General features: G+C 44.3%; 1 protein-coding gene across 1 annotated transcript; it reads right to left on the bottom strand.

Moving 5' to 3' along the window:
* Positions 1 to 574: 574 nt before the first annotated feature.
* tnnc1a (troponin C type 1a (slow)) lies at positions 575 to 4926 on the bottom strand. Its single transcript, XM_062392974.1, has 6 exons — positions 4797 to 4926; positions 3070 to 3100; positions 2773 to 2919; positions 2013 to 2127; positions 1353 to 1489; positions 575 to 1190 (listed from the first exon to the last, which is right to left on the bottom strand). The coding sequence occupies exons 1-6, from the start codon at positions 4818 to 4820 to the stop codon at positions 1159 to 1161; spliced, it is 486 nt and encodes a 161-aa protein (XP_062248958.1). The 5' UTR covers positions 4821 to 4926; the 3' UTR covers positions 575 to 1158.
* Between the last annotated feature and the right edge of the window lie 14054 nt (positions 4927 to 18980).

Here is an 18980-nt window from a genome sequence, read left to right as displayed (position 1 = left end):
GGGCACTAACATGATTAGACATAAATAGCTCCTGTCCCGATAGACTGTGTAACTAGAGACCTACCGGGCGACCATGTGAATAGTTCACATGCCGCAGACAAGACCCGCTATAGAAAACAAATTACACAGATAAATCAAAATTTAAGGTTATCGACAGCTCGGACTCTCACTGAGGTATTTGGCTTTGATATGATGGTGGTTGTATTTCAGGCCCTCTGAGTTTGTTTATGTGAGAGTTAGAGGAGAGACAAGGTGTGATCGGCCCGTGAATGTTCACGACCAGCAGGACAAATGTGGTATGAGATAAAATAAGTGTTAGACTTCACTGCTGACTTTATCTGAGAGTTTATAAAGCATCAAAACCTTCCAATGAACGAACCCAGCTCCTGTTTTACACAATTTCCACAATGATAAGTAAAAAAACAAAACACGAGGCACTGAGCCAAGGACAGAACATGTCTGAAGGATTCATCAAGACAAAAGCCCACGGAGAACCTCAGCTCTTATCCTGAAGCTGGTGAGATAAAACCTGAAACTACATTATTCAGATAAAATGAAAGAATTTGACAAAAAGTGACTGTTTTGACAAATGCATCTTGTTTATTACACGAGCGCACATTCCAATGTCGTGTAGCGATATGCAGACGCTGTGGACGTCGGGGACAGGAGAGGGGAATACAAAGTCCTGAGGGTGTCAGGACTTTGTATTCGTGCTGACCGTAACGTGCACAGTACACAGACCTTACCGAGTGTGCTGCTTAGAAAGCGAACATGTGCTCTGCTTTGTGCACTCGTTCCTTTTCTGCACAGGTAAACTGTGTCAGCCTCTCATCAAGGACATGTGTAAACTGGCTGAGATAAGATTTTTAAAAATGATATTTAAAACTGTGTGTCCACTCTGGAAAATACAAGCAATTTGGATACATTTACACAAATTCAGTTTACATGGGAACCAAAAGTAGTTACAATCTGTATTTACAACAATGCAAGAGATGGTAGAAAAATACAGGAAGCAATCTGATACAGTATTTGACTAAATCTTGCAAAGTCGTCCCCAAGGATCTCTCGGTGGCATCCAAAGTCAGATTCCAGTTTTTCCAGCAGATGGCCGTGAGAGAAAAAACAAAAATAACACTCTGGGTCGTCTCTCATTCAGGATTACTCCACTCCCTTCATGAACTCCAAGAACTCTGTGGAATTAGGGGAAGACACAGTTTCAGGAAATGAGCCCGAGACAAAAGCGGAAGGTCTCGTTTTTTTCTGTGTGGGATGAATGATAGATAGTGCTTGTGAGGTAATTTGCTCCACGTAGCAACGTCACTGTGTCTGCTCTATCTCTTGAACCTCCTCACCGTCATAGTCGATTTTGCCATCGTTGTTCTTGTCCCCGTCTTTCATCAGCTCCTCGATGTCGTCCTCTGTGATCGCCTCTCCTGTGGACTCCAGCATCATCTTCAGCTCGTCCAGGTCGATGTAACCATCTGCGTTCCTGCACATTCAAAGGAGTAAAACATGTATTATTAGACCACAACCCGTCTAAATGAGGATATTACAGATGGCAGTGGAGGAGGCAGTGTCCCTGTGTTTGACAAGGGGGCTGAATATATCCTGAGTTTGAACGTTTGGGAGCCATCACTGCAGGAAAGAGGAAAGAGTGCGGTGAGTTTGTTCTTTGATGCTCGGACGAGGTGACTGGCTTACACGGAGTGGGCGTTTGGAATACTCTGCGCTGTCAAGAGGGATTACGGAGCAAACTACATGCAGCACTCTGCAGAGCTGCTTGGCATTTTGTCAGTACACATAATTACACATGGGGAACATACTTTGCTGGAAACGCACCATAAGAGCAATTTGATTGTCTGCGGTGTCAGATAATAGCATTCTAGGCATTCGTCACGTCTGTTATTAAAGGTCCTTTTTGATACATTTTACAAGATCTTGAGAGTGGAATGCACTAAATTCTTATAATTATTTAACTTATCAGGTTAAAAAACTTTAAACATGGAACTCACTTGTCAAACATGCGAAAAAGCTCTGCCAGTTCTTCCTCTGATTTCCCTTTGCTGTCGTCCTTCATGCACCTCACCATCATGACCAGGAACTCGTCAAAGTCCACCGTGCCGCTTCCTGTACACACACACACACACGCACAAACACGCACGCACAGACACAAGGTACTTCATCATGTCATGTCAGTCCACATTGAACAGAGCTGATGGCCAATGTTCTCCTCAAAGGCCCAATCTGTGAATTTAACACGTCAATATGTTTTGAATTCAAGACACAGTGGTGAAGGCTGCAAAGCCTCATTAATTAAATGAAATATATTTAATACAAAAGCCACAGGAAGGCATTTAAATCAATCAATCATTTATAACAACCTAATTTTCAAGTCCAAAATTGAGCCTTTAAATGTCTCTTTATCTGCAGTTGGGTAGTTAGAAGAAAACTGTTTAAAAACATTCCACACACTCTGAATCTTTGCCAACCACTCCTAGATGCTAATGCTTTACATTACATGAGAAATTCCACATGACTTGTGAATCGCCTGCTATGCATTCCCCTTTAATCCAGTTTGACAAGTCTCGTTAGGTTTAAGAACGTGGACTGTCGTCTGAAGTGAGGCTCAGAGGGTCTGAACCTCACTTGTCTGCACGACACGATTCTGCGATGATGGACCTGCCAGCTGTCCGCGGGGATGAAGAGGTCAACAACCACCAGCCGCTCATTTTGTTCCTCGTGCCGTGTAGCACAGCGGCCGCTTTGATTTACCGTCTTCATCCACCTCGTCAATCATCTCCTGCAGCTCCTCCGGTGTGGGGTTCTGGCCCAGCATCCTCATCACCTTCCCCAGCTCCTTGGTGCTGATGCAGCCGTCCTCCGCATCCTGCACGAAGATGTCAAAGGCGGCCTTGAACTCTGCAACGCCACAGCAGCACCCAGAGAAAAACAACCCTGTGTTACACCACGTGATATGGACCTGCACAGGGTGAGCCTCGTCTTTTTCCTTCAACATGTTATTCAGTAATGTCTGAGCAGAGCTGGAGGGCATGTCTTTGTAATGCTCACCATTTTTCTGCTCATCTGTCAGCTGTTCGACCTGTACGGGACAAAATGTCAAAAGATAAGTTACGTTACTGGGAAATGTGCGTTTTCTCTACATTGTCACGTACGTATAAGTTTCTTCAGGTCTAATTATCGCGGTTATGTTTTCACCCCGTCCCTTTGTCTGCTGGTTGGATTGAAAGGAAGATTACACAAAAACAACTGAGTAGATTTCCATGAAATTTGGCAGAAAGACGCAGAACGAGACAGGAAAGATTTTGGATTTAGATTTTGTGCGATTCTGAATGAAGGGGGAGGATCCAGGATTTTTATTTTGGGTGTTCAACATTTTCACCTCTTTTCCTAGGTAATGATTCATGGATGAAAAAATTATCATCATCATTTAGAGAACTGACATCTATAAGCGTGTGAAATTTGGGGACCCTGGTAGAGCCACGCACTCTACAACATGACATTCTAGTTCATTACGGATTTAGTAACATTTACTTAAACAAAAACTTAAGCTGCCAAACTTTCAGTGCATTATTTTGAAATTGAATGATGAGATCTTGAATTATTGAGTGTGAAACCAACATCTGCATCATCTCAGTCTGTTTTGATAACTCTCAGGTCAACAAAGGCAACGTTCAGGCCCCACAGGCCCGGGCCATCCCAGAGAAAAACCACAGGACCTATATATCATGTGTGAGAGCCAGTAAGAGGAGCAGTTAAAAATAAACAGACAGGAGGATCAGGAACCACAGATAAAGGGACACAATACACAGTGTTTTAAATTAGCATAGCTGTGGATCTGGCCCAACAATGGAACTGTAATCCTGGAAAAGCTACCACGAATGAGAGAGGGAGACAGGTGCTTATGTAAGAGTTATCGTCTGTCATCTACCATAAATTAAACACACACACATGCACACACACACACACAAACACACACACATTCATAAACACATACTCCTGTGGTGATGATGTATGAAAGAATCTGAGCGAATTCATGTAATGCACATTCCTGTGTGTTTTTTACTGTCTCAGCTGCACGGCTCACTTAGGATGCGAGGGGGACAGAGGAGTGAGCTGACCGAGAGGAGCCACACAGCTCCCCGGCTCAGAGATAATGCTGGAATTCAGCCGCCGGTGAGGGCGGGTTAGGGTTGGGGGGGGGGGGGGGGGGGTGTCTATCTAAACCTGAAGCCCGTCACTGGCACCACAGAACCACGGCCGCAGGAGCGTCCCAGCAACTGGCCAAAATTAGTCATGTGAAGTGCGACAGTTCCATTTGAAGTCATGAGTGAAGCGTGGAGACGGAGCGGGGGGGACCTGTCCAGCCGGCGACCTGCTGAGTGGCTCCTGTATCAGCTCTGATAGGGCTGAAGTAGGAGAGAACATCCAGAGACAAATATGGTGCCGAGGCTCTTTTGACATCGGCTGGTGATGGAGGTCAATGTGCTGGGCGAGTCGCATCAACAGGGATTTGTCAGTCATTCCACGCGTGTCAGAAGTCACAGGCACAATGTAATGAGGAATTTGTCCACAATAAACACGTCAGTTCCAGGATATTCCATAATAACACCCAGATCAATAGGGCGGAATAGAGTACTGTCTTAAATTTGTAGAACAATGATTATATGTCAGTAGTAACAGATGTCGGCGCTTCATTAGCTTATTAATGACCCAAAACATCAGATTCAGTTCACAACTCCACACTCTCATCTTTCTGAGCTGCTCGAGGAACCTACCGCTGCCTTGTAGATGTCGTTCATGTTGGAGGCTCGTCTGCTGCCTGTCCTGACGGCGTCCTGGCACAGAGGAAGGAGGTACTGTCCAGATCAGGGCAGGACACTGGCCTCATCCTGAGAGGGCTTTATAGCCAGAGCCTGGCATTGTCTGGCCCCTCCCCAGGGCGACCAGCTTCCCCTCTGTTTGTGCCTGAGCGTGCGTCCACCAATGTGTCTGTGTATGTGTGTCATTTGGCCAATCTTTCACAATCACCGGGCTCAGATAAAAAATGTGGCAGCTCTTAGGGGGGGATACTTTGGAATGGAATGAAGTGAGGGGGGGAATGCGTGGTGAGGCCTAATCTCCAGGGAGGGGGCTATAGAGACACTCAACATTCCTCCAGACCTGGACCAGGAGTCCTGAGGGCTCAGGAGGGTTGTGTGTGTGTGTGTGTGTGTGTGTGTGTGTTTGTGTGTGTGTGTGTGTAGGGTAGGGGTTATAGAGGAGGTGTGGAGATGGAGGGTGGGATGGGAGAGATGCGGACTATGAGCAGAGGGGAGAGAAGAGAGAAGGTGTGAGGGTTAGACCTACAGACAGGTGTCTATGAAACAAACTTTTCATGTCAAACGTTTTATATGATCATAGCAGGAAAGTATAAACAGTAACAGTAATGATGGTTCAGTTCCATGAAAGGCTGCTACTTAGCCATGACAGTGCAAAACACCAGAGTCCTAGGCTTGGCAAAACCTATTAGTCGTTGGTTTCGCCACTAAGACTCATCAATGTTCCTGCTGTGAAAATGGAGCATTAGGTCAAAGTCAAATCAGCATTTTCACCTGTAGAGAAAAGTCAAAAAGGAGAAAAATGAAGGATCCATTGACCCAAAATGATAAAATATTGATATTGAAATTAAATCGTCTTTCACTATCTGAGATTTTGAGCTTATTGCTTCAATCCTAGCAGAAAAGAAACATCTGACAAACTTTGAATTACCTCCCAGGTAACGTTTTGGTCACAGGCCCCTTCCTCTGAAGAAGAAGCCTCAGCTGCCGTGCAGACATTCCTCCTCTTGTTGTTTTGGTCGCTTGTTTCCAGCAACGAGTGCTTTTCAAGTTTGAACTTTTACTTCTACCCCATCACAATGGAAGTGAATGGGATTTTCTGAAGACTCTTAAAACATCGCCCATCCACTTGGATATTCCCTGTGAAGAGGTTTCGCTCACTGAAGTAACCATAAGCCAATGAATAGCAGAAACAACCACATGGTATAAATGTCAAGGCAGAAATCAAAACCAGCAAAAGTTAAAACCTTAAAACCCACAATTCATAGAAATATTCATGAAAATACTGATGAACAAAACATTCAAATGGAGAATATGAGTGTTTCGAGATATTCAACCACAAACGTACACCTACATTAAAACCACATGCTCCCTGGTATGAAAATCAAACATATTGAATGAAACACGTCTGAGTCAATCCCAAACTCTGCATGATTCACTTAGATTTTCGTCCTTTGCCCTTTACCCATGTGCGGACAGCAGAGGGTGCTGTTTACTACAGATCCACTAAATTAAATTGTTGCGCAAGGCTGCCTCAGGATATCCAATTTATCAACAGTGGGGTAGGTGAGAAAATCTGGGTCAAACAAAGCAAACACTTGGAGACACATCTAAATTGATTTGTACACAGCGCAAGACTTTGCAGCATAGCCCCCCCCCCCCCCCCCCCCCCCCGTTCTTTGGAAACAAGGCCACCTCAATCACTTGACTGTGTGATTCACACACACGTTCACACACGTGCTCTCACAGAGACCTCACACACACACACACACATGCGCACACACTGTGGCAGCCATTCTAAGTGACGAGTGATCATGCTGGTTTATAATGGGATGCTAATGGGGACTGGCACAGCTTACAAGCATCATACAGCCACTCAGAGAGAGAGAGAGAGAGAGAGAGAGAGAGAGAAAGAAGAAGCTTACACTCAACAATATACATGTCTTACTCTTACACACATAAAAGCAGATCTTACATAGACCTCACATCCATGCACATCCGGCACACACACACACACACACACACACACAAACTGTACCTCCATGGAGACAGACAGGTGACAACATGGGGAGGGGCCGTAGCTGGAGGTGAAATGGTTTTGTGATTCTTGTCCTTGTGTGTTTTCTCGGTCATTCGTCAACATTTCGTAATCACGGCAGTGCTCGGTGCTGCTGGAATTCAGAGCAGAAATGAATCGTCATCAGTGGCTTTGACTCCATCGGCTGAAACCCAGAGCATACTGATGATGAGTCTACATGGTCCGACACACACTGTGCAGCCTCGTGGTGACGACCAGCCCTGCAGGAGGTACCAGACTCCAATGTAAAGCTTTTTTCTGAGCACGTGCACCCCCCCTGGCACGCACATCAAAGAAAGCATACGGAGTGCTGTTTCATTGGAGCTCTCCACCAATTTCCTCTTACAGGGGAAAGGCTGACGAAAGAGTCAGCCATCTCCTCCACCAGCGCAATCAGACAGCGCATCTCGAATCCACGATTCACCGCGCATCGCTTTTTGAGGGGTTGCCATAGAAACTCTGCCGGGTAGTAGCGCACAGAAAATGAGAGGAGATGAACGGGGCTATTTCCCCCCCCCACACACACACACACACCTCTCTCTCTTTCCCTCTCTCTCTCTCTCCCTGCCACCATATTTTGTCCTCAGAGCGACTGTATTATTTTCTTTTCTTTGCTTCCTATATATATATATATATATATATATATATATATACATGCATGTGCACATCTAAAATGCACACAAACACATAGGTTTGGGGGGGGGGGGGGGGTCACAGTAAGGGTTAACAATGGTTATTTGTGCACCAGAGCTGCTCATTTAAATCCACAAAAACCCACAACTCCAAACAGTTACAATTTACATCTCAGGCTAAATATGGAATCACAACAATGCTTCGGTTCTTTACACTTGCATCCGACCAGGTCATGTCAAATGTTCTACAGTGGCACAAGCACTCGCACTGTGCACGTGAATCACATGCAACACAACAGTTTCAGGTTGAACTTGCTCTTCTTCACGGCTTCACATCCATCATCATCCAAATATCTCTTCCTGCAGAAAACATGATCCATTCCAAATGTGCGATATGTCAGAAAGCCTGAGGCGGAGCATCTCACGCTGGCAGCCTGAATCGGCTGGACTACATTTGTGAAGATCTACTACCCAGCATACATTGTGTCAATTTAAATAGTGGTGTGATATAATGATTGGGTTGACGTGCAGCTGAGCTCGAAGCAGAGGTCCTCTGCTCTTTCCTCCTCCTCCCCTCTGTGTCCTCACCTCCTGATTGCTGATGGGAGGAGGGGAGCTGACAGCCCCTTTCTTTCTCTCTCTCTCCATTCTTTCCCCCCTTGTCGTCTCTCTCCGTCCATTTCTCTCTCTCTCTGCCTCCTTTCATTGATGACCAACCTGTCAGCAGCTCCTGTTGTGAAAGCTCTGCGTGGGACTGAGTGATACACACAGTGCTTTTCCCCCCCACCATGAAAGCATCCCTGTCCAGTTAAGTGCCTCAGAAACCCAATCTCTCATCATTGACAGTGTCCAACCCAAATTGAGGGATTTGTCTTTGGAGATGAGGGAGAGTCTTCACTCTGCTTCACTGCGCTCAGTGGTGCTTCTCTGAAACCCTTTGCGCCGAGGCACTGGCCGTTACGCAGTGTTCCTTACATCAGAGCTCTAATGAACCAGTGGCCACATTAGCTCCGGAACCGATAAAGCCGCGCACTAACTTTCTGCCAGGGGGCAGCATTTTCCACTCCACTGGACCACCAAGTTTCCTATCACCCTTTCTGCCCAAACCCATCCCCCCTGCCCCCCCCCTCCCTCCCTCCCTCCCTCCTGCAAACATCTATAATGGTGTGTGAGACACCCAGAAAAGATTTCCTCTCAGATATATAAGGCAGATAAAGTTCCCTTCAAGCAAGAGGGAAAATGTGTTTCTCTCGTGTGGCGGCAAAAGATTCATCATCGAGCTAGCTGTGCAGTGGCAACGCTGAAAGATAGAAATAGTGTGTTTCTCAAACGAAAATAAGAGTGATCTCTTCTGTTTTGACTCTGTAATGGATACGGAACCAGTCACTACCATAACTATTAATAAATACATGTCTGTTTAAGTAGAGGAACCAAAATAATGTTAACCCAACTGTTTTGTTTGGAATTTCCTAGAGGTAGAATGCAATAATGAAGAAGAAGAATACCAATTCAGTAAAACTCTACTGATTAAGATTCTTATTTTTTACACATACAACAGGAAGGTCTATGGAAGGAAACACAAAACACACAACGGTTTGGTGCAAGTAAAAAACAACTTGTATATAAATGTAGCCTATGACAGTTTTTTGTGCCCTGGTAGAGAAGCAGAGAAACAAATCCCTGCGTGCACACACACCCATTTTAGATTTGTCAGTGTCTCTGCCTTCTCCTCTTCCCCTCAAATAGCTGCTCTCTGAAATGGAATCCGAGGGCCCTCAGGGTTTGTGACAATGGTTCCAGCATTCCTAAGGAAAATGAGCGGTGGTGTAACTCGAGCTTTATTAAAGTTAAAAGTTAGAGAGTGTATTCGGAGGGAAAGCGGGTCACTCTTTTTACCTCTTCCTGCCCTCTTTTTTTTATTGTAGCGCCAGTCGCCTTTCTGAGCACCACGTTTCTGAAGTACAACGGTAATAAATCACAGTACATCAAGTAGGAGCATTAATATAGTGAGCATGTGGGCATCCTTATTAAAATGTAAAAATATTCATTGAAATGTATGAAAGTCAGCATTGAATGGTACATCCACAGCTAAGGGAGAAGGTGCATATGGAAGTGAGTGGTTCTCACCTCCACCAGGAGGTTATGTTTGCATCTGCACTGGTTTGTGTTGGTTAGCAGCGTTACACAAAATCTACTGAACGGATTAACACAAAACTTAATGGAGGGATGTGTTATAGGTCAGGGAAGAAACTATTTTCCTTAATTTCTCAGAGAATTATTCATAAAGTTTGATTAAAAAAATTCGGGCATGTTCCTATTTATATAATTAACCCGATCTGGTGATTTAATATGTGGTTTGATTTTGGGGACTGTTGGGCCGTTTCTCTACTGTGTGGCATTCAAGCTTCTTTTTTGGTAAAACCAAAACTTTGGAAAACCAACAACAATTCAATCAATAAAAATGCAGGTAAGTGGTAAGTTTCTTTAGTAAAATGTGTCAACGATCACTGGAAGGTTAGTACAGCGTAGTTCCTGCTCTCCAGAGGATGAACCATAATGACTGTGGAGACTGCCTGACCCCTTTCAGTAGCAGCTCAAGCTTTTCACATTTTGTTCATACACATTGTAACGCTGTAGCTGTGTCTCAGTTCATGGGCTACATCCGTTGGAGGACGTCTGGTCTGGAGAGGAAGCACGAGATCAGCGCCAACACATTGTCTCGCTCTCATTTCTGTCGCCTGGCTACACGGCCGCAATTTGACACAGTGACAAATTTTGAATGCCCCTTGATTAACTTTTTGTCAACGTCATTACCTTTTCGAAAAAAATGAAACGTCATCAACACAATGAATCCAGGGACTTTGGGATTCTTCATTTCTCGGGGACGAAAGATCGTATTTATGGGCGACATGTGGAGAAGCCCCCCTGTGGTGCAATCAGCCCCTGAATCGAGACACAGCTTGTATCTCTATGGGTTTGATGGATTCACACTTATTTCATGTTGCCCAGTTTGGTGAACCTTTACTTTTCCTCCTGCGACTGCAAATTCTGCTGCAGATGTTCGTGCGACTACCAGACGACCCCCCCCCCCCCCCCCCCCCAACCCCTTATCGAGCAACACCATCGACTCCACTAATGACATCTAAACGAATGACATTCCCATCAGCCTCAGCTGGGATTTCTGTTTGTGCTGATTAACCACTGACAGCACGCGAACATGCAAAAGTAATATGATGGATATACATGTTATGGTAAACATAATACCAACATATTAACAGTATCACCGTGAGCATGTGAGACTGCTGACATTAGCATTTATCTCACAGCATTGCTCGTGCCTAAGTATAGCCGCGCAGAGCAGCTAACGTGCAGCCTCTTGTTCTCATGGGCGAGGTGTAAAGGCCCCGCTGCTGTATTTCTGTCCTGGTATTTGCTATTGGCCAGCGCTGATCTGTATTCTGTGTGCTGCGTCCAAGAGAAAATGTTTTGAAATGGCTCGGTAACTGGGAAGCTGCTGGAGCCTCAAACAGGCTGCGAGCACTAAAGCGGCAGAAGGTGAGATCCGGTGTGCTAGAACACAACATTATAATCGGGCCTGAAATTGAGAATGTGATAGCTTCACCAACAAATTATCAATTATGTTTTCATCACCTTTACCAGGAAAGGATGCAGGAACCCTGCTTCCCTATGAATTGGTTTTACAATCCTCATGAAATGATGGACAATAGATCGACCCTGGTAGCAACCTGCAGCAAAAGAGACGCACATATCTGTGCTCCACGAGCAAATCTGGCTTGAGTCAAAGATGAAGGAGAATAAAAGAGAGTAATGGAATCTGGCAGAACCCTGATGCATGCCTAATTTTGTCATACTGTTCATTTCGATTTCAATCAAACAACTGCAGAAAGATAAAAAAAGAGAGAGAGACCCTCCTATCGCAACTTTTGAAGAGCGCAAGCTTTGCCCTCTGTGCGTTGTGGGGGGCAGGTATACAGTTTTATTTGTTATACAATGCATGGAGCTGTCCGGGGACGAATGCCCTGCAGAGGCTCATTCACAAGACGAATTGGCCTGAAATTCATTGGTCCTGCAGACATTGGTCTGTGTCTCCCTTCGTCTTTTCTCTCCCCCTCCTGCCTTCTCATGCGAATCCGCTCACACAAACACAAGCCCGACGCCGAATGCCATCGTGTTCTGCTGTGTTATTTGCGGTTGCAGTACATTCGGGCTTCAAAAAAAAACCCAAACACCTTTGCATCTGTCTGCGTAGCTGAGGTCCAGCCCCCGGCCTGCGAGGCTTCAGTGAAGTGTGCTGTGATTTGACAAGGCCAGTGACGAGAGGCACTGTAAATATCCGGCTGTCATGTGAGTCACTCCATGGCCTCGAGGAAGCAACGAAAGGTCAACGTTTCCTGATGCCATTGCCAACAACGAAATGAAGTGACTTCATCTCTTGCTCATGCATCTGCTCCATTTTAGTGGACGGATACGTTGGAGGTGTTGCGTCCCTCCGCTCGCTCGCTGCGATGGTCGTTTTACGTTTCAATCAGAACACGCGACAAGTATCCATGCACACGCACACACATACAAATGGGTTTGTTACAGACGCTAGACGTATATACACTGTACACACACACACACACACACACACACACCGTCAGGCATGTGGCACTCGCTCTCGACCCCTGGGTTCGTCTTCATACATGTCATGTCTGACAGTGACAGCAGTGTATTAACACGTCTCCGCAGCTTCGCTCATAAAGCAAATTGGGATCCACGTTCTTTATCCCAACGAAGTGCAAGAGGTTAAATCGCATCATTTGCCGCAGTCACTAGTTACATAAAAGAAAGGAATACATGAAATTAAAAGGGCAGCGTGTGATGCCACCGCAGCTCTTCTGTCCTAAAATGGCTCTGGGGAACTTGCATTCATCCTGCATACTTTAATTTTCCCACCTCTTAATGCTAATGCATCCATACTTTCGTGCTAAAACGTTTCAGCTCTAATGGAAACCAGAAAAAAATATGCAAAGAGAGACAATATATAACCAAAAATCCTGAATCTCTGTTATGCCCAAGTGGAAAAGTCCCTCATAAAAAAAGAAAAGATCTGCTCTTGTGCTAAAACACTCATCACATAGATTAATTGCACGACTTTAAATCCATTTTCCAGTCCACCCCTGGTCTGTGCCTGTGGAAAATCCACAGCACTGCAAATAAAATGTGGTTTACTTTGCTCAGTTTACGACGCCGTGGGGAGACACGGGAAATCGTGGAGGAAACACGTCAGATAGGACTGGAGCTGCCAAAGTGCACGATGCGGAGGCTGGGGGGGGGGGGGGGGGGGGGTAAATCTAACAGGTTTGGGATTTGCGTTCTCCAGCTTAAAGCACTGTTATGTCAAACTGACAAATTAACACCTCTCTGGTGAGAAACGCTGGCGTGTGGGCCAGAGGTGCGATAATGCACCTTATTATGAAAAGTTACCAGTTTGCCTTTTTGTACAGTGTCAATTGATGAATCTATTGGTTGGTAGAACATGTGGTTTCTAAACTAGTCACTGTGTTAGTTTTATGAATCTACTACTTTCTTTCTAAGTTTATCTATTTTCCATTTTCCACATGAAGATTTCATCAAATCCACTCATGTCCTGACCAATATCCTGTAAGATTTTATTTTATCAGCTTCAAAGTGAATATAAGATGGATTTACACCTACATTTGCTGAGTAGTGAGTCAACGTGATTCTTCACTTTGATTAGTATGTGATTGTAGCAGCCTGGTGGTTAATTACTGAACTGCACAGGGGCCAAAGGGTCTGGAGACCCCCATGAGTCCTTGTGTGTAAAGTAACTGTTGTTTACATTTGTTGCTGGAAAGTTAAAAGTTTGGACGTCAGATTGTGTCTTTATTTTCCGGTATTGTTGTTACATCAAGTCAGAACCAAGCACTTGATTGAGTTTAGTAGCTGAGCTGCTGCACTTATATAACTTCAGTTTTCTCTGAATGGTTTTCTCTGGATATTCTCCATCTCGTCCTGTGTTCTGAAATAAAAAGTATTTTGTGTGATAGAATAGTTCCACTGTGGATCTTCTGTGAAAGGAAGCTTCCAAAATAAGTTGTCAGCCTCTCTGCATGGTTGCTGCTCATTTTTTTGCCACGTAGACTTTCATGATCCTCAATCCCTAATGATTTTGATGTCCTGACATTTTGACACGTCACAATAAAATCACAGGTGTAAATAATAAAATAAAAAAAAAGTTAGAGTCCAAATTCTATTTAGATTCTTCAGTTTCGGGTCCTGATGGAGTTCATGCTGGATCACTGTCCCACTGGGTTACGTGAACTGAACATAATACATAGTAAGAACAGAATACGCAAATATGGTGAAGGACCTTGTCAGCACTGTGCATTCGTTCTGTAAACTGTAAATAAAACTGTGATTAAACCGAGCGTTTATTGCAAAATTTTATTACATTGATATATGATCATCTTGAAGGTCAATTTATCATTTGAAGTCAGTTATTCAGTGATATTCTTAATAAATATCAGAAGCTGCAACAATGTGAACTTGTTGGACAAAATAAATGTCTGTAATATCTGCACTTTGTTTATCTGTTATTATAAATGTGGCAATTAGTTGATCGGATTAAAAAATAAACAAGATAAACAATACCGCGGCCCTAAGTTGGTCTGCCTGGAATATTGCAGAGGAGCATCTAATTAAGCTCCGCATGCAACGCTGAGCAGCAATCAGGGTCAGCTCTGGGACAGAAACCCACCCAGGCAGGTAATTCATGCCCTGGCCATGCTTTTGGCATTTTAATGAAAAGATGAAAGATGACAGCGACAAGAGAAAATAAAGAAAGACAGAGGAATGTGTATGACAGGGCTGGTTTCCTGGTTTGTATCTGAAGTACGAACTAGATGCTGTCTAGATGCAACTGTTTCAAGATGCATGTTCCACCTCCTCGTGTTTGGGTTCTTGTTAAATGTCGGATTCTGTGGATTTCTGCTCATTTCAGGCCATTGATGTTTGCACTGACCAGAGAGAAGGTGCCAGTGATTATAACCAACTTACCGGAGCTCTTCTCAGAGATGTTGACGGGGTTGAAGAAGTGGTCTGGGATGGATTAGAGATGACGTCAGGGGCAAATGCATTGTGCTTCTGCAAGCTTTATGCAAAAGCTCTGAATTTGGAGCTTAGTTGGGGAATTTTGTCCACACGCTCTCCCCCATTCTTGTCTGTGCTGGAAGGATTGCGTGGTCCCACTGATGGGTTGGACGACCAGCTCCCTCAGCTTTGAAGCTGATAAACCTTTTAAAACCATGACAAATAGTCTCCTGCAAATTTGCCCCGAGGAAAGGCAAAGAAATGAAAAAGGTAGCAGGCGCAGGGATGGGAAAAATTTGCTCAATCAGCCTCGAACTCCATCATCACGCAGACAAGTTTTTTCTTCTTGAGGCTCTGGTGCTTACTCCAGCTTGTATGGTACGAGCTAATACACCAGTGATTGTCTGCTCCAGAGCCAGATCCCAGATTTAAAAACACATCAACCTGATGGTTCTGCATCAATGTGGCCGGTAACACCAATCCATAATGTCCCAGCAGGGAGACATGGCGTGCAGCGGAACATTAATCAGCAAGCCTTTTATTGAACAGCCTCCATGTTGGCGGCGGACATGGCTGCGCGGCACAGGTTAGGCCGCCAGGGCGAGACACCCAGTCAGTTTCCATAGTGATGTGGTTGAATAGAGGGGATTAACAGGGGCAGTGTGGTGAGGAAGGTTCCTGTCAGCGCTCACATGTGAAGAGCTCCGTGTCCTCGCTCCGTCCCATTGGATGAAGCTGATGACGGAGCCTTCGTCTGCCTTCACTCCCCCGGACACCGACATGTTCTCTCTGCACCGGCCTCCTCTCAGGTGTCAAATATGAGACGATCCCGCTGTGGCGTTCAACTCGAGCCTCATACAGAACGAATCGGAGCAAACAGATTGAAATCATTTGGTATTAAAAGTTGTTTTGATTATATATGTAAGAACTGAGCCAGATATTCAGAACTGTTTAGATATCTGTATGTCCGAGTCTCACTCTCCACCACCACATGATTTCTCTGTGTATTTATCAAACAGTTCGTGGAAGATCATTTTATCAGTGTTATTTGAGATTTAAGCTCATTGTTAAGTCAAATTATCAACTTTTCCAACCAAATGATCACAAATCTGATTACTGTGGGTTTGCACGGATTTCATCCATTAGTCTGCGGCCCTGGTTGTAATTAGGACAAGGCGACATTACAAAGGAAGGAATCACTGGAGCTGAAATGAGCACGATGACAGTGGATTCACTTCCAGAAAATAAGTCTGTTTATCTTGTGACAATGAACCTTTGGGGCAGAGAGTTTGACTTCATTACTTCACTGAGGCATCGAATTAACATACTGTGCATTGAGTTGCAATTAAATTGACTTCATGTACATGTGCAAGTAGGAAACGGCTTTTAATACATCTTTTAATGAGGATAATTGTATTTATTTGGGAGCAGCTCTTACATAAAACAAATATGAAACATGTGAGGACAAGTTTTAAATCTACAGTAATCTTAAGATAAACATAATGTCTAAGACAAAAGTATTTTATCCTAGACAAAAATATGTGAAAAGAAATAAGCATCTGACAAAAGGAATTCAATTACATGTATGAGGGGATTTTGTACATTTTTAATTAATAGATTATCAGCCCAGCTTTCAACTTCATATTTATATTGACAGTAAAAACGTGTTTACGCTACATGTAGTGTGTTGTGACCACAGTGTGTGACAGTGCAGTTTTAACACACATTTATTCGAGCTGCCCTTGTAATTGTATTAAGTAGTTTGCTCATTCTGAGAATCAATCACAACAGGTTATCTCTGTGAATTAGTTTGTCAGCAGCTGAACCAATGGGTCCAATTTGCCACACAGCCATTTTTAAATTGTTTATATCAGCCGTTTACGCTTTTATTGCTTGAATACGAGCAGATGCACGGTCCTGAGATAATTCATTCAAAGGGTCCCTTCAGTCTCTGACGTGCATTTCCACACCGACTTGTATTTCCGCTGTGGCTGAGATGTGCTTTTTGACCCTCGCAAGCCTAATCTGCACCGTTAATGGACTTTTTGTAGAAGTTAATTAACCATTTTCCGTGATAGCAGCGCAGCATTCCCAGTAGAGAAGCCAGAGACGGAGGGAGAGGGACGGAGACGATTATGCTGTTGCCTAGCAACACGTGTACAAAATTTGAAGCGATTTAGTGCCCCCATACTGGTTATCATGGAGGTCATATGTTTACTAAATCCACACCGTGTGCTGGCTGTCAACAGATCAGCACGGGTACCTGTCCCCGTCCGGCTCATGTCCACGTCGAACATGTTGACGCCAACACACGTTGAATCTGCAACTCGACTGAATGTCCCCTGAATCACGGACGTCTCATTCCATGGAATTGTGCAAACGGCATTTCTTTACAATTGGTGGCAGACGCTGCATCGGAAACCCAACGGGGGGGGGAAAGCCAGTCTGTTTCAGATGTGGGATTTGACTTCTTTTGCACAGTTGCTCTCCTTCAGGAGGGTGAAAACCAGAGGAGAGAAAAATATGGAGGAGAGACACAGAGCATGCTCCAGAAATTTGGTTTGATGATTCACTCGGTACCTCCTGAAATATCATTGGCCGGCCCGCCTCACTGATTCCTTCAGCCCACAATACTTCACTACGCATGTAAATAAAATCTGGCAAAGGATGTTGTTGGTTTTTTTTAAGAACTGTCCCCTCAGCTTGTTTGTAAATTGTATGAGTGCATGTGTGTGGGAGAGAGAGAGAGAGAGAGAGAGGGAGAGAGAGAGAGATCATGAAAGAAAAAGAGGCATACAAAGAGACAGAGAGAGAGCGAGAGCAAGAAAGAGAGAGAGAGAGCGAGAGAGAGAGAGATGTATGGAGGGAGAAAAAGAGAGAGGCGAGACAGAGCTGCTGAGGCACTCACTTCACAGCAATTTAGGTCATGCTAAACAAACGCGATACTAAAGAAGCACAGACAAATAAGGGCATCCAGCCTTTCAGAGATGGTGTCAGTGTCTTCAGGAGCTGCACACAGTGGAGGACCCCAGTGTGGACAATAACAACTGGGTGAGGGGGAAATGCATGCAGTGGATGTCTGAGTTGTCCTTGCAGCATGTCCAGGTGCGAGCTAAATATCATCAATCATCCCCGGGACGGGCAAAACCAAACGATATTAATGTCTCCTATAGAAATATTGAGTGAGAGATTATTGGGTTATGTATTACTTCCCCTGGTGAAATCCAAGTATTCCATTGCCTCTGTCTCCGAGACACGGCGGCGTTGCTGCGCTCTCTGCTCGCTCTCTGTGCTTCAAGAGGAACGTAGAGCAACAATCACGGTTCGAGGCTGATGAGCACAAAGAGCAGACAGCTGCAGAGCAGAGGCTGCACGTCCAGGCTCCTGACAGAACCACTCTCACTGAGATCCCCCAATGTTTCCAACACCCTGCCGCAGACAGACTCGCTGTCAAAACAAGGCCTCGATCAATATTTAGTCATGCTTTATTTGAATTGTAATCTCGCAGATTTTTGATGCTGCAAAACCCACAATTTCCTCAAAAAAGAGGATTGGAGCAATGTTTTCCTTCTTATTCATTCATTTTCATTATTTTCATCTCATGCATACCTGTTAGTTATTGTATGTAAACGTGTTGATATCGTGTTAAGATGCACTGTCGGTCAACTCACCATCCTCAGCTGTCAGAAGTGTCACCAGGCTGACTTGCATGTTTACAATGAAAATAAAAACGGGATGTGTGCACAACTCCAGCACGCAGGAGAAAAACAAGTCTGCGACAATATGAATAAAATATGTGAATTGCTTATGATTAGCATACTAATGACTAATCATCATGCTAATCAGTTCATTTCGTGTGTCCTCAAATCGCAGACTGCTGTTGAGAAATGTGAGTGCGTGGAAATGCTTGGGAAGCTGAGAGAGTTGCGCGGAGATGAGCGAGAGGTTAGAGAACGAGGATTTCAAGGTGCAGGTGGTAAAGAGGGAGAGGGAGAAAATGGAGGTGAGGTTCAAGCTCCGGGCCTTTCAACATCCTCAGGAGGATATTTCAACGCTGCTCGAGTCACATAGAGACCAGGTGCTGTAATTTGGGTAAATTTACGTGAAATCTTCGTTATAATCTCAAATACTTTTTTGAATTGGAGTTTAAAAGTATTGCAAATAATAAGTGCTGAATAAAAAAACATATTTATGTCTTTGATTAAATATTTTAGTTTTTTACCATTGTAAGAACTCTGAGGTAAACAACTCCACCTTTTGATCACTGCTATTTCTAAAGTCAATTCCTCCACGTTTTGTTGACATGAAACTATATTTAAA

This window comes from Platichthys flesus, chromosome 7 (genome assembly GCF_949316205.1).
Source record: "Platichthys flesus chromosome 7, fPlaFle2.1, whole genome shotgun sequence".
NCBI lineage: Eukaryota > Metazoa > Chordata > Actinopteri > Pleuronectiformes > Pleuronectidae > Platichthys > Platichthys flesus.
This window is presented reverse-complemented; position numbering and strand designations above follow the sequence as displayed.